The sequence below is a fragment of the Amblyraja radiata genome, chromosome 5 (assembly GCF_010909765.2).
Source record: "Amblyraja radiata isolate CabotCenter1 chromosome 5, sAmbRad1.1.pri, whole genome shotgun sequence".
NCBI lineage: Eukaryota > Metazoa > Chordata > Chondrichthyes > Rajiformes > Rajidae > Amblyraja > Amblyraja radiata.
Genome location: NC_045960.1, coordinates 8,530,997 through 8,547,699, shown reverse-complemented (window position 1 = coordinate 8,547,699; position 16,703 = coordinate 8,530,997). Strand labels below are relative to the sequence as shown.

General features: G+C 49.6%; 1 protein-coding gene across 4 annotated transcripts in view; it reads right to left on the bottom strand.

Annotated features, from left to right (window-relative positions):
* Nucleotides 1–16,703, bottom strand: part of mocs1 (molybdenum cofactor synthesis 1) — a 42,588-nt gene that overhangs the window by 12,977 nt on the left and 12,908 nt on the right. For all 4 annotated transcript variants that reach the window (XM_033020567.1, XM_033020568.1, XM_033020570.1 and 1 more), the window contains 5 exons: nucleotides 13,343–13,475; nucleotides 10,191–10,358; nucleotides 4,759–4,923; nucleotides 4,017–4,078; nucleotides 936–1,047 (listed from right to left, as the gene is read on the bottom strand). In XM_033020567.1, coding sequence (XP_032876458.1) covers nucleotides 936–1,047; nucleotides 4,017–4,078; nucleotides 4,759–4,923; nucleotides 10,191–10,358; nucleotides 13,343–13,475 — 640 coding nt within the window. The remainder of the gene's footprint in view (nucleotides 1–935; nucleotides 1,048–4,016; nucleotides 4,079–4,758; nucleotides 4,924–10,190; nucleotides 10,359–13,342; nucleotides 13,476–16,703) is intronic.

Sequence of the window (16,703 nt, the reverse complement as noted above, 5' to 3'; positions counted from 1 at the left end):
CGTCGTAATTTGGGTCAGCCATAACCAATATAAGATTCAAAGACGACGAAAACTCCGGCCGAAAATGTACTCACAGTTTATACAGCGCTGAGTTCGTTTTTTAAAACTCTACCGCTGCGCCAGTGTAACACACCAATGGGAGCACAAAACTGCTCACAATAATCCAAAATGAGGCCTGATGAAACGTCAGCTCATAAAGGCAGTGGAGGGGGGTGAGGAGCTGAAGGGGGAATGTGAAAAGTCGATGAGTTGACCTAGTCCCAACGTCCAGTTGTACAGGGCCCTGGTGAGACCACACCTGGAGTATTGTGTGCAGTTTTAGTCTCCTAATTTGAGGAAGGACATTCTTGCTATTGAAGGAGTGCAGCGTAGGTTTACAAGGTTAATTTCCGGGAAGGCGGCGGGACTGTCATATGCTGAGAGAATGGATGGCGGGACTGACACATGATGAAAGAATGGGTTGACTGAGCATGTATTCACTGGAATTTAGAAGGACGAGAGGAGATCTTATGGAAAAATATACAATTCTTAAGGGATTGGGCAGGCTGGATGCAGGAAAAATGTTCCTGTTGTAGGGGGAGTCCAGCACCAGGGGTCACAGTTTAAGAATAAGGGGTAGGTTCATGTAGGACTGAGAAGAGGAAGCACTTTCTCCACCCAGAGAGTTGTGAATCTGTAGAATTCTCTGCCACAGAAGGCAGTGGAGGCCAATTCACTGGATGTTTTCAAGGGAGAGTTAGATATAGCTCATGGAGCTAACGGAATCAAGGGATATGGGGGGAAAGCAGGAATGGGGTACTGATTTTGGATGATCAGCCATGATCATATTGAATGGCGGTGCTGGCCTGTAGGGCTGAATGGCCTACTCCTGCACCTGTTTTTTATGTTTCTATGTTTCATCGGCCCCTTCAATACACGGCTCGACGCATACCTACCATCAAACGGCATGTACTCGATGAACCGCACGTCCACAGGCTTTGTGGCGGTGAACTCCACAAAGTCCAGCAGCTCATCCTCATTCACACCCCTCATCACCACACAGTTCACCTGAGTAAGGACGAGAAGGGGTATAAAGGGCCAGTTTCCACACTGTATCACTCTATGACTCTAAACAGTTTCTTCCCAGCTGTAATCACGCAACTGAATCATCCTACCACAACCAGGGAGCAGCGCTGAACTACTATCTACCTCTTTGGAGACCCTCGGACTATCCTTGATCGGACTTTGCCGGCTTTACCTTGCGCTAAACGTTATTCCCTTATCATGTACAGTGCGTACAGTTTTGGTCTCCAAATCTGAGGAAGGACATTATTGCCATAGAGGGAGTGCAGAGAAGGTTCACCAGACTGATTCCTGGGATGTCAGGACTGTCTTATGAAGAAAGACTGGATAGACTTGGTTTATACTCTCTAGAATTTAGGAGATTGAGAGGGGATCTTATAGAAACTTACAAAATTCTTAAGGGGTTGGACAGGCTAGATGCAGGAAGATTGCTCCCGATGTTGGGGAAGTCCAGGACAAGGGGTCACAGCTTAAGGATAAGGGGGAAATCCTTTAAAACCGAGATGAGAGGAACTTTTTTCACACAGAGAGTGGTGAATCTCTGGAACTCCCTGCCACAGAGGGTAGTCGAGGCCAGTTCATTGGCTATATTTAAGAGGGAGTTAGATGTGGCCCTTGTGGCTAAGGGGATCAGAGGGTATGGAGAGAAGGCAGGTACGGGATACTGAGTTGGATGATCAGCCATGATCATATTGAATGGCGGTGCAGGCTCGAAGGGCCGAATGGCCTACTCCTGCACCTAATTTCTATGTTTCTATGTATCTGTACACAGTAAATGGCTCGATTGTGATCACGTATTGTCTTTCTGCTGACTGGTTAGCACGCATGATCAGCCATGATCATATCGAATGGCGGTGCAGGCTCGAAGGGCCGAATGGCCTACTCCTGCACCTATTTTCTATGTTTCTATGCAACAAAAGCTTTTCACTGTACCTCGGTACACGTGACAATAAACTAAACTAAAACTGAGCGCTGCCTTTAACACCATTATCCCACCCAGGCTCACCACCAAAGTCGAGGGACTTGTTGTCTGCACTCATCTCTGTAACTCAACTTCAGTTTAGTTTATTGTCACGTGTACTTGGCATTCCCATTAGCGCACAATATCTGTGCTGAGCCAAACGAATGTCCTCAAAGAAGAAGGAATGACCGGGGTGGGACAAGTCTTGGATTATATCGGCTGCTTTTCCAAGGCAGGGGGAAGTGCAGATGGAGTCAATGGTGGCAATGAACTGTTCCAATGGTTCACACATCACCTTTGCATGCTAGAAAACTTTTATACCTCCTTCCAAAACTTGCTTTGTTCCTCCTGTTCTCTCCCCTCCCCCTCCACCCACCACCACGTTTTTAGTTTAGTTTATTGTCACGCAAGTAATTTTTATTTATATAGCACTTTTAAATCAAATCAAGTTGAAGCCACAAAGAAAAAAATTAGATTACCATACATCCATATAAAATAACCGAGGTACAGTGGAAAGCTTTTCTGTTGCGTGCTATCCAGTCAGCGGAAAGACAATACATGATTCCAATCAAGCCGCCCACAATGTACAGACACAGGATAATGGGAATTTTATCCGCAATAACCTGTGGTGAAAGGCTGAAGTTCACTTCAGCTTAACCCCAAAATCCATGTCTTATTGCATCATGGCTTGGTTTGTGCCCAAGACGGCAAGAATTTGCAGAGAGTTGTGGATGTGGCCCAGTCCATCGCACAGACCAGACTCCCCACCATCGACTTCATCTACACTTCACGCTACCTCGGAAAAGCAGCCGATATAATCAAAGACTAGTCTTAGTCATTCCTTCTTCTCCCCGCTCCCGAAGGTACAGAAGCTTGAAAGCGCGCACCACCACACTCAGGAACAGCTTCTTCCCCTCTGTTATCAGGCTCCTGAACAGCCCCTACATAAGCAAGGGCACTGCCCGATTCACCTCTACCCCATTGCGGACATTGGACTTTGTCTCTGGAACTGGTGCGCTACAATGCTGAGAACTATATTCCGTACTCTGTATCTTCCCCTTTGCTCTACCTATTGTACTTGAGTTTGGCTTGATTGCATTAATGTATGGCAGGGTTCGGCAACCTACGGCCCCCAGCTCGGGCTGTAGATCCAAAATCATCCGGCTCGCAGACGTACTTTTTTTCCGGTAATTATCCGGCCCGCAGACTTGCATCATCTCCGGTTCCTCCTGGGCCCCGACGCTGTGGCACCCAGGCGCGGTAACGCAAGTACGCAAGGAGGCCTGCGCTGGCAGCCGCAATGGCAGAGCCGACGAGCGCTGGTTGCACCGCATCCTGCGCAAAGCAACCGGCACGGCTGCGCACCTTCTGTGTCTGGGTTTCACTGTCGGGGTCGGGGTTAGCAATAGGCCGGGGATGTGGCCCCCCCATCCGCTCACAGACATGCGTCCTGGCCCCTATGCAGAACAAGGTTGCCGACCCCTGATGTATGGTATTACCTGATGTGACAGGATCGTGAATGCGGTGGCGCAGCAGTAAAGTTGCTGCCTTACAGCACCAGAGACCTGGGTTCGATCCTGACTACGGACACTGTCTGTACGGAGTTTGTACTAGATCCCCCGTGACCTGCGTGGGTTTTCCCCAAGATCTTTGGTTTCCTCCCACACTCCAAAGACGTGCAGCGTTGTAGGTTAATTAGCTTGGTTATGAATGTAAATTGTTCCAAGTGTGTGTAGGATAGTGTTAATGTGCGGGGATCGCTGGTCAGCATGAACCCGGTGGGCCGAAGGGCCTGTTTCTGCGCTGTATCTCTAAACTAAACTAAATTCTGCACTCTGTACCTTCCTCTTTGCTCCATCTAGTGGTTTGATCGCATTCATGTATAGTATTATCAGATCTGATTGGGAGGCGTGCACAGCAAAGCTTTTCACTGTACCTCGCTACAGGCGATAGTGATAAACGTGAGCACATCTGACGATGATTTCTGACTTACCTTGACGGGGTCGTAGCCCAAGTCGATCGCTTTGTCGATGCCCTCGATCACCTTGTGGAAGCCTGAGGAAAGATCGGCGGGCACAGGGGGTCAGGGACAACGACCAGTAGAACTACCCGCTGCAGAAAACACCGGGCAATGCTCCCCTCCGGGGAGTCCTGAACTGAACCAGGGGGTCACAGTTTAAGAATAAGGGGTTGGGCCATTTAGCACTGAGATGAGAAACAACAATTTCACCCAGAGAGTTGTGAATCTGTGTAATTCTCTGCCATACAAGGCTGTGGAGGCCAACTCACTTGATGTTTTCAAGAGAGTTAGATTTAGCTCTTAGCTCTTAGCCCTCTGCCTCAGAGGGCGGTGGCGGCAGGTTCTCTGGATGCTTTCAAGAGAGAACTAGATAGGGCTCTTAAAAATAATGGAGTCAGGGGATATGGGGAGAAGGCAGGAACGGTGTACTGATTGGGGATGATCAGCCATGATCACATTGAATGGCGGTGCTGGCTCGAAGGGCCAAATGGCCTACTCATGCACCTATTTTCTATGTTTCTATGCCAAAGTGAAACTAATCTCCTTCTTCTGCACGTGAACCATATCCCTCCATATCGACGTGCCTATCTAATCTAAAAACATTTAAAAAAACACTGTCGTATCTGCTTCCACCACCACTCCTGGCAGCACGTTCCAGGCACCCACCACCCTGTGTGTACAAAAAAACACAGCCTCGCACATCTGAGACCCTCACCTCTCCTTCGGGCGATGAACTCGAACTTGGCGGGTACCAGGGTGTCCAGGCTGACGTTGAGCAGGTCCAGTCCCGCTGTCTTCAGGCCGGGCAGCAGTTTGGCCAAGTTGATGCCGTTAGTGGTCACCGCGATGGTTTTCAGGTTCTCCAGCTGCCGCAGGCGGCCTGCGCGACCAGGAGGGGGAGCCGGTGGGAACGGAAGGACAGAACGCACCGCAGTTAGCAAGACGTAGTTTTCTCATTCAGAGCAAACGGGTGATAGTTCGGGTCGAGACCCACCTTCAGGCTGAAGAAGGGTCTCGACCTGAAACGTCACCCATTCCTCCTCCCCAGAGACAAGGCACAAAATGCTGGAGCGACTCAGCGGGGACGGGCAGCATCTCTGGAGAGAAGGATTGGGTGACGTTTCCGGTCGAAAGTCCGTTCTTCACTTTCTTCTCTCCAGAGATGCTGCCTGTCCCGCTGAGTTACTCCAGCATTTTAGTGTCTATCTTCAGCGTAAACCAGCATATGCAGTTCCTTCCTACACATTTCTTATCCAGAATTACCAACGTGACCCCAACATGTCCCTCAGCCCTGATTCTTAGTCTGAGGAAGGGTCCCAACCCAAAACGTCACCTATCTGTGCTCTCCAGAGATGCTGCCTGACCTGCTGAGTTACTCCAGCATTTTAAGTCTATCTTCAGTCATTCTACATCACTTGATAATCGTCTGCTTTGATCTGTCGTTTTCACATCTTATATTTTATTTTAGTTTAGTTTACAGATACACCAGGGAAACAGGCCCTTCGGCCCACCGAGTCCGTGCCGACCACAATATATTTGTAGTGCCATATCGCAGCCTCTGAACATCTCGCTGTAACCATATAACCATATAACAATTACAGCACGGAAACAGGCCATCTCGACCCCTCTAGTCCGTGCCGAACACATAATCTCCCCTAGTCCCATATACCTGCGCTCAGACCATAACCCTCCATTCCTTTCCCATCCATATAACTATCCAATTTATTTTAAAATGATAAAAACGAACCTGCCTCCACCACCTTCACTGGAAGCTCATTCCACACAGCTACCACTCTCTGAGTAAAGAAGTTCCCCCTCATGTTACCCCTAAACTTCAGTCCCTTAATTCTCAAGTCATGTCCCCTTGTTTGAATCTTCCCTACTCTCAGTGGGAAAAGCTTTTCCACGTCAACTCTGTCTATCTCTGTCTATCCCTCTCATCATTTTAAAAACCTCTATCAAGTCCCCCCTTAACCTTCTGCGCTCCAAAGAATAAAGCCCTAACTTGTTCAACCTTTCTCTGTAACTTAGTTGCTTAGTGTAGATATAAACCGATATTATTCCAGCATTACATGCCTATTTTTGACCTCAGAGTGATACAGCATGGAAACGTGCCCTTCAGCCCAACTTGTCCATGCCGACCAACATGCTGGACGTGGGATCAGTCTGAAGAAGGGTCTCGACCTGATATGTCGCCCATTCCATTTCTCCAGAGATGGCTGCCTGTCCCGCGGAGTTACTCCAGCATTTTGTGTCTACCTCCCACCAACATGTCCCACCTGCCTAGGTTTGCTCCATATCCCTCCAAACCTGTCCTATCCATGTACCTGTCTGAGTGTTTCTTACACGTTGCGATAGCACCTCGTTTCCATTCTTTCATGCGATCGGTCAAGGCAGTACTCAACTCCCAATCCCCTGCAGTCACTGTACATCAGTACAACACAGGAACAGGCCCTTCGGCCCACAATGTCAGTGCCGAACATGAAGGCAAAATTAAACTGATCCCGTCTGCCTGCACTTGATCCATATCCCTCCATATTCAAATGCCTTTCGAAAAGCCTCAAATACCACTATTGTATTGAGGGCGGCATGGTGGCACAGCAGTAGTTACTGCCTTGCAACGCCAAAGACCCAGGTTCCATCCTGACTACGGGTGCTGTCTGTACGGAGTTTGTATGTTCTCCCCGTGACCTGCGTGGGTTTTCACCGAGATCTTCGGTTTCCTCCTACACTCCAAAGACGTGCAGGTTTGTCAGTTAATTGGCTTGGTGTACGTGTAAATTGCCCCTAGTGTGTGTAGGATAGTGTTAATGTGCTGGGATCGCTGGTCGGCGCGGACCCGGTGGGCCAAAGTGCCTGTTTCCGCGCTGAATCTCTAAACCTAATGTATCATTACTACATCATGGCCTGGTTCGGCAATTCCAAATCTTGGGAAGGAAGGAGACATTATCCCACACACGCTAGAGACAATTTACAATTCACATAAGCCAATTAACCTACAAACCTGCACGTATTTGGAGTGTGGGAGGAAACCGGAGCACCCGGAGAAAACCCACGCGGTCACGGGGAGAACGTGCAAACTCCGTACAGACAGCACCCGTGGTCAGGCCGCAACTCTACCGCTGCGCCAACATACCCACCTGCGAGCTCATGTTCTCAATACGCCATTTGCTGCTTCCAGGGTCTACAGTGGCTTATAAACATTTACAATATCGGCACGGTGGCGCAGCGGGTAGAGCTGCTGCCTCACAGTCCCACAGACCCGGGTTAGATTCGGACTGCGGGTGCTGTCTGCGCTGAGCTTGTACGTTCTCCCCGTGACTGCGTGGGTTTTCTCCGGGTGCTACGGCTTCCTCCCACATTGAAAAAACGTGCGGGTCGTAGGTTTAATTGGCCTCGGTAAACATTGCCCCCTAGTGTGTAGGGGGGGGGACGTCAAAGTGAGATAATGGAGTTAGTGTGAACGGGGTGATCGATGGTAGGAGCGGACTCGATGGGCTGAAGGGCCTGATTCCATGCTGTATCTCTGAACTCAAGGCTGCCTGCTGCTAATTTTCAGCTTGGAGCAGAGATAAACAACTCATGTCCCAAGGCTGCCGCTGGATATTAGCCAAAACTCTGGTGCGGTAAGGGAGAGTCTGTAAATAGTTACACCCAAGATAGACTCAAAATGCTGGAGTAACTCAGTGGGACAGGCAGCATCTCTGGAGAGAATGAATGGGTGACATTTCGAGTCGAGACCCTTCCATCTCCCATTCCAGCATCTCCAGAGATGCTGCCGGTCCCGCTGAGTTACTCCAGCATTTTGCGTCTTTCTTCGGTGGAAACCAGCATCTGCAGTTCCTTCCTACACAATAGTTACACTCAGATCAACAGTCAATCCATGGTGCCTTAAGAACCGTGAAGTTCTCTTATCTTTAGCACACAGTTAAGTAACGCCGTACGTAAACACAAACCCCGATTAACAACGTGTGCAGAAATAGTCCACCGAGGACATGCAAGTCACGGTGGCGCAGCGGTAGAGTTGCTGCCTTACTGCGAATGCAGCGCTGGAGACCCGGGTTCCATCCCAGATTACAGGAGCTGTCTGTACGGCGTTTGTACGTTCTCCCCGTGACCTGCGTGGGTTTTCTCCGAGATCTTCGGTTTCTTCCCACACTCCAAAGACGTGCAGGTTTACCAATGGCTTGGTAAATGCAAAAATTGTCCCTCGTGCGTATAGGATAGTGTTAATGTGCGGGGATCGCTGGACGGCGCGGACTCGATGGGCCGAATGGCCTGTTTCCGCTCTGTATCTCTAGACTAAACTAAAGAGGCGCCAGGTTTTGGCGCCATTTTCAAAGTCCAGTCTGCGCTCCAGGTTTTCTAGATTGATGCCCTATCCAGGCGAGCTCCAGGCGCTAAGTCAATGGGCAGAAGGGCCTGTTTCCGCACTGTCTTAAAACTAAACTAAACTAAATGCATAGAACATAAGCGATCAATTGTAATTTATTATTATTCAATCAAATCAGATAATACTATGCATCAATATAATCAAGTCAAACTTGATTATCAAGTCAAACTTGATTATCAAGTCAAACTTGATTATATCCACCGAGTCCGTGCCGACCAGCGATCCCCGCACACTAAAGGGCCTGTCCCACTGTACGAGTTTACCCAAGAGCTCTCCCAAGTTTCGGAAAAAAAAATCAAACTCGTGGTAAGTACGTAGAATGTACGTAGCGGGTACGTCGGAGCTCGGGACGTCTCTTAGCGGCTCGTAAGGCTAACGGCAGGTACTCGGGAAACGCGGTAAACTCGTGAAAAATTTTCAACATGGTGAAAAATGCCCACGAGAGCCCCGAGTACCTACGAGCGGCTATTACCGTAATTCTCCGAGTTCGAATCAGGGGAAACTGTTGAATTAGCTTGTACAGTGGGACAGGCCCTTAACACTATCCTACTATTAATGATCTGGATGAGGGAATTGAAGGCAATATCTCCAAGTTTGCGGATGACACTAAGCTGGGGGGCAGTGTTAGCTGTGAGGAGGATGCTAGGAGACTGCAAGGTGACTTGGATAGGCTGGGTGAGTGGGCAAATGTTTGGCAGATGCAGTATAATGTGGATAAATGTGAGGTTATCCATTTTGGTGGCAAAAACAGGAAAGCAGACTATTATCTAAATGGTGGCCGACTAGGAAAAGGGGAGATGCAGCGAGACCTGGGTGTCATGGTACACCAGTCATTGAAAGTGGGCATGCAGGTGCAGCAGGCAGTGAAGAAAGCGAATGGTATGTTAGCTTTCATAGCAAAAGGATTTGAGTATAGGAGCAGGGAGGTTCTACTGCAGTTGTACAGGGTCTTGGTGAGACCACACCTGGAGTATTGCGTACAGTTTTGGTCTCCAAATCTGAGGAAGGACATTATTGCCATAGAGGGAGTGCAGAGAAGGTTCACCAGACTGATTCCTGGGATGTCAGGACTGTCTTATGAAGAAAGACTGGATAGACTTGGTTTATACTCTCTAGAATTTACTAGATTGAGAGGGGATCTTATAGAAACTTACAAAATTCTTAAGGGGTTGGACAGGCTAGATGCAGGAAGATTGCTCCCGATGTTGGGGAAGTCCAGGACAAGGGGTCACAGCTTAAGGATAAGGGGGAAATCCTTTAAAACCGAGATGAGAAGAACTTTTTTCACACAGAGAGTGGTGAATCTCTGGAACTCCCTGCCACAGAGGGTAGTCGAGGCCAGTTCATTGGCTATATTTAAGAGGGAGTTAGATGTGGCCCTTGTGGCTAAGGGGATCAGAGGGTATGGAGAGAAGGCAGGTACGGGATACTGAGTTGGATGATCAGCCATGATCATATTGAATGGCGGTGCAGGCTCGAAAGGCCGAATGGCCTACTCCTGCACCTAATTTCTATGTTTCTACACGCACTAAGGACAATTTACAATTTACCAAAGCCAATTAACCTACAAATCTGCCCGTATTTGGAGTGTGGGAGGAAGCCGAAGCACCCGGAGAAAACCCACGCAGGTCACGGGGAGAACGTGAAACTCCGCGCAGACAGCACCCGTAGTCAGGATCGAAGACGGGTCTCTGGCGCTGTGAGGCAGCAACTCTACCGCTGCGCCACCGTGCAGAGGCCGAGCTGAGACTCACCCACGATGTGCTGTACGTCAGGCCGGATAAGGGGTTCCCCGCCGGTCAGTCGGATCTTGTCCACCCCCTCCCTGACGAAGAGGCGCGCCAGGGTGACGATCTCCTCGGCCGTCAGCAGCTGCGATCTGGGGGTGAGCTGAACCCCATCTTCAGGCATGCAGTACTGACCTGGGTGAAGGGGGAGACACACACAAACGGGCAGTCAATGGGCAAGGCCGTCACACAGTCACAGTCGTACAGCGCATAGTCGGGCCTTTCAGCCCATCGGGTCCGTGCTGACCGTCAACCACTCGTACACACGGTTCTCACATATAGTCAAAGTTATACAGAGCAGGTACAGTCCCTTCGGCCCATCGGGTCCATCCTATCCCTCAAACACACTAACGGTACATACAGTCAGAGTTGTACAGCACAGAAACAGGCACTTCGGCCCATGCCGACCATCAACCATTCATACAGTCCTCACACACAGGACAGGAACAGACGCCAAATGCCAGCCCACCAGCTGTGAATAAGCTGCCAGCCCAATAATCCATTCAGCCCACAATGTCCATACTAGCCCTCTGGAAACCAGTCCCTTCAGCTCACAACACCCATACTAGCACTCCAGAAAGCCCCTCCCACCCCCTCCACTGGCCACCAATGTTAGAATTGGTGGAGAGGTGGAATATTGCGTTGGGGGACCAGCCCTCCCGTGTGAACAGGTCCCACTTACTCTAGTCCTATTTATAATGACCCTTCGGCCCATCCTAACCATCAACCCCGCATACGCACTATTCTCGCAGAGTTATGCAGAGCAGGCACAGTCCCTTCGGCCCATCAAGTCTGAACCACACTACGCTCAACCACACTAATGCTGCACACAAACACTATTCCTACATAACATCGTACAACACAGAAACAGGCCCTTCGGCCCATCGTGACCGTCCACCACAAACAATCTACTCCCACGTATAGTCAAGAGTTATACAGCACAGAACAGGCCCTTCGGCCCATCAAGTCCGTTCCTGCCATCAACCACTCACACACGCTAATGCTACATTTGTTCGTAATATCTGTGAACAAAACTAATGTAAACCCCATTAAAGGAGACACTTTATCACGGGAATCTCTCTCTCTTGATGTTCCAAATTAGCCGGTCAATACTTATTTCGTAGCTTTAATGTGAGATGGGGAAAGTTTAAAGGAGATGTGCGGGGCAGGTTTTTTACACAGAGGGTGGTGGGTGCCTGGAACGTGCTGCCAGGGGTGGTGGTGGAGGCTGCTACGATAGTGGCGTTTAAGAGGCTTTTAGATAGGCACGTGGATATGCAGGAAATGGAGGGATATGGATCACAGATTAAAAACTGGTGCTAGCAGCATGTACAGCACAGACATTGCGGGCCGAAGGGCCTGTTCCTGCGCTGTATTGTTCTATGTTCTTGTGTCATACTCAATAGTGTTCACACCTATCTTTAAACAAATCATTTTCTGCACATCATTCATTCATTTGTTTAGTTTAGAGATACAGCGCGGAAACAGGCCCTTCAGCCCACCGGGTCCGCGCCGACCAGCGATCCCCGCACATTAACACTATCCTCTTCCCACTAGGGACAATTTTTACATTTACCAAGCCAATTAACCTACATACCTGTACGTCTTTGGAGCGTGGGAGGAAACCGAAGATCTCGGAGAAAACCCACGGGGGAGAACGTGCAAACTCCGCACAGACAGCACCCGTAGTCGGGGTGGAACCCGGGCCTCCGGCGCTGCATTCGCAGTAAGGCAGCAACTCTACCGCTGCGCCACCGCGATCTCTCGTTTCCCATTCCCGACTCAATCTGAAGAAGGGTCTTGAGCCGAAACGTCACCCATTCCTTCTCTGCAGAGATACTGCCTGTCCCTCTAAGTTATTCCAGCTTTTTGTGTCCACCTTTGCTACCCAAGTGGCCCCTGGGGTGATCTCCCATCCCTTGTTTGTGGTCTGTCCCCACCGGACTCTGCCCTCCAATGTCCAGCAGAGGAAGGCCCTAGACTGTGGTCCTCCCCCACCGAGCCTTGCTGTTGGCTGCACCGAGCTTCAGTACGCCCAGTCTGCAGCGGGCCAGTCGGCAACATTCCCTGACGGACATCCCGCTCTGCTGGGAGGTCAACAAAGCTTGGACCGACAAAAGAGTGTCTTTCACCGAGTTGATGACCTTCCAGCAGCACTTGGAAGTTGGCTTGGTATAAAAGTAAAATTGTCCCTAGTAGGATAGTGTTAATGTGCGGGGATCGCTGGTCGGCGCGGACCCTGTGGGCCGAAGGGCCTGTTTCCACGCTGTATCTCTAAACTAAACTTGATGTCCGTCTCTGAATGTGTACCTGGGAACAGCCTGATTCTTAATGGCGTTCTGCAGCACTGGGTCTCGAAGCAGTCTGGTATACTAGCCTTTATAAATCAGAGCATTGAGTATAGAAGCTGGGATGTAATGTTAAAATTGTACAAGGCATTGGTGAGACCAAATCTGGAGTATGGTGTACAATTTTGGTCGCCCAATTATAGGAAGGATGTCAACAAAATAGAGAGAGTACAGAGGAGATTTACTAGAATGTTGCCTGGGTTTCAACAACTAAGTTACAGAGATAGGTTGAATAAGTTAGGTCTTTATTCTCTGGAGCGCAGAAGGTTAAGGGGGGACTTGATAGAGGTCTTTAAAATGATGAGAGGGATAGACAGAGTTGATGTGATCAAGCTTTTCCCTTTGAGAATAGGAAGATTCAAACAAGAGGACATGACTTCAGAATTAAGGGACAGAAGTTTAGGGGTAACATGAGGGGGAACCTTTTTACTCAGAGAGTGGTAGCGGTGTGGAATGAGCTTCCAGTGGAAGTGGTGGCGGCAGGTTAGTTGGTATCATTTAAAAATAAATTGGATAGGCATATGGATGAGAAGGGAATGGAGGGTTATGGTATGAGTGCAGGCAGGTGGGACTAAGGGAAAAAAATTGATTCGGCACGGACTTGTAGGGCCGAGATGGCCTGTTTCCGTGCTGTAATTGTTATATGGTTATTATATGGTTATATGGTGGCCCAGGAAATCAATGGACGTCACCCCGAAACAGTCACCCCGAAACAGACGGAGACAGGGAGGGGGGGGGGGGCTCGGAAAGGGGAGTCTAGCGGGGACTCACATCGCAGGTTGCACTTTTCCGTCAGCGAGATCCTCAGATAGTTGTGCTGCCTCCCAAATGCGTCCGTCAGGAACGCCGAGAAGGGCAGGGGCCGGGAAGCAAACCGGCTCGTGGATCCCAGATCGGGTGAGGCCTGAAGAGGAACAGAAGTGGGCGTTAGAATGGCGGCGTTCCGGTCACACAGCAATTCCCGGGACCGGTCGACATCACAGAGCGAGAACACAGGACAGCACAGGAACAGGCCCTTCGGCCCACGATGTCTGTGCCGAACAAGACCAACCCTGGTGCACATTTATAGATGGACATCAAGTCTAGTTTAGAGATACAGCACGGAAACAGGCCCTTCGGCCTTCCCCGTCCACGCCGACCAGCGATCTCCCGTACACTAGTTCTACCCTACACACACTAGGGACAATTTACAGAAGCCAATTAACCTATAACCATCTCCACATACTGCATTTCCCTCCACTCCCTGCACATCTGTGTAACTTTGGAGATACAGCCTGGAAACAGGCCATTCGGCCCACCGAGTCGGTGCCGACCAGCGATCGCCCCGTACACTAGCACTGTCCTACACACACTAGGGACAGTTTACAATTTACAGAAGCCAATTGACCTACAAACTCGCACGTCTTTGGAGTGTGGGAGGAAACCGGAGCACCCGGAGAAAACCCACGCGGTCATGGGGAGAGCGTGCAAACCCTGTACAGACAGCACCCGTGGTCAGGATCGAACCCGGGTCTCTGGTGCTGTGAGGCTGCAACTCTACTGCTGCTCCACCGTGCCTATCTAAAAGCCTCTTAAACGCCACTATCGTATCTGCCTCCACCACCACCCCTGGCAGCGTATTCCACACCCCCTGACGAATTGTAATGTTTATGTTGGCCTAAAATAGGACACCTTGATAGTGTCCTCTGTGATGTTCAAAGGAAAGACTCTGAACTCTTGAAAAAAACTTGCCCCGCACATCTCCTTTAAACTTTCCCCATCTCACTTAAAGCTGTGCCCTCTAGTATATGATACTTCCACTCTGCAAAAAAAGCTTCTAACTCCCCAGTCTATGCACTCTCTTTGGTGCTGGATACCCTAATGTTATGGGCCACTTAAAGGCCTGTCCCACTAGGCTATTTTAAGGTGACCGTCATAGTCGTAGCTGGTCGCCGAAAAACCAGCGACTGGACTAATGGGTGTGTCCCACTTAGGTGATTTTTTAGGCGACTATGACAATAGAATTCACCGAAGTCAGCACCGGCGACAACCTACGTCAGCACCTACGTCAGGAGATGACAAGCTACGACAAGCCCACTGTCGCCCAAAAGTTTGAACATTTCAAAATCCAGTGGCGACCAGAAAGACGCTACGACTCTTTGGGCGACTGAGATGACTCACGACCATGCAGGCGGCACCCCGGCGACAGCCTAGTCGCCTAAAAAATAGCCTAAGTGGGACAGGCCCTTTAGTAAGTGGGAAAAGAGAAGGAGCAGGCCATTCGGCCCTTGCAGAATTCAAGCCCTTTCAATGCACAGTGGCGGATCATCAGAATGTAGACTTCCTTTTCCAGCTTTCCTTTCCACCAAAAACGAGTATTCCCAATCTCTGGAATCCCCTCCCCCACGCCACATTGTCGCAGCAGTAGAGTTGCAGCCTCACAGCGCCGGTGACCTGGGTTCGATGCCGACCTCAGGTGCTGTCCGTACGGAGTTTGTACGTTCTCCCCGTGACCTGCGTGGGTTTGCTCTGGTTTCCTCCCACACTCCAAAGACGCGCAGGTTTGTGGGTTAATTGGCTTCGGTGAAAATTGTAAATTGTCCCTAGTGTGTGTAGGATAGTGCTAGTGTGCGGGGGTCGCTGGTCGGCACGGACTCGGTGGGCCGAAGGGCCTGTTCCCATGCTGTATCTCCAAACTAAATACTAAACTTAAACCCACATGGGCACAGGGAGAAGATGCAAACTCCACACAGACAGCACCCGGGGTCAGGATCGAACCCAGGCCCCTGGCATCGTGAGGCAGCTGCTCTACCAGCTTTGCCACTGAGCCACATTTATTGGCAATTTGGGGAGAGTTAGGATAGGGTTAGTGTAAAAATTGGTACTCGATATTTGGCAGGGACTCAATGGGCTGAAGGGCCCCTCTCGGTCTGTTTCTCTACAACTATAACTGCCAAGTCAAACTGAAATGAAAGAACAGGTGCAGAGAAATGCTACATTGAAATCACGAGACAGGGATTAAAGTGGGCGGAACCCCAGCCTGCCGAGTTCTTCCCGGGGCTTTCAAAAGGGCACACAGCACCAGAAGCCAGGGAAGAAGACAGAAGAGACTTGCGGGAGGCAAAACTTGAACAGTAAATCAAAAGGACTGTCCGAAAAGACTGCCGCGATAGCCAGAAAAGGCAAGCAGGACTGATTTTCTACAGACCCGATCGGCAGCCGGTTTTTCACCTGGTAAAGACTAAAACTGCTAAAGACTGATCTGCCAAAATAAAAGGAGGAGAAAATAAAAAAGGTGGAAAAGAAGTGTTTGGTCTGAGTGAATCCAGTTCATCATTTCGGGGTAGATAAATCAAATCCCTTTCAAGCGGTGAATCTGCAAAAACATTAGAAGACTTGACAGTGAAAAACCGTTGTGACCAGGAGATCTGGAAACAGTAGAAGACTTAACAGTGAAAAACCGGGCGGGGCCAGGATATCTGGAAACCTGGAAAGGAGACAGTTAAGTCAAGATAAAACATGGCTGATGAAGTTACTGGAAAGTCAGCTGAGCAGCTCAAGGTGGAGAGGACAACAGCAAAACGGGCATTCTCTCGTCTTGTTAACAGCATCATTAGGAACCATGAAGAAATGTCTGAAGAGGTGCTCAGGAACAATTTCAACAAACTCATGCAGGAGGCCGAAAAAGTCATGGAAGCCAATGACGAAGTGGAGGCTGGACTCATTGCAGAGCTGGAGGTGGAGCTGGACGCAGATGAAGAAACTGTGTTAACTGAACAGCAAAAAGCCGACCTGGCAAAGACTGCAAAGGAGTGCGAGTCGAAACTAAAAGAGGTCAAAGGGCTCATCCAGGACACTCTATGGGCAAACTTTGGAAATGTTGAATTATCCACCTCACTACAGACAGCAGATGGTGCATGTGAACTTGCTGCTGCCACCGCACCATCAAATAGCAACCAAGAAGCATATGAATTCATGCTTAACCACCTGCAGAAACTGGTAGAGACTGCAAAGGAGACGTACAGTCGGTGGAAACGTTGGGTCCCTCTGGATGAGCAAGAGAGCTTCCAGAAACACCTAAGAACACTCGAGCTTCTCGTCCCCAAGCTGGGTTCCAGGAAGGCTGACTTCATACAGGCAAGAATAAAGAAGG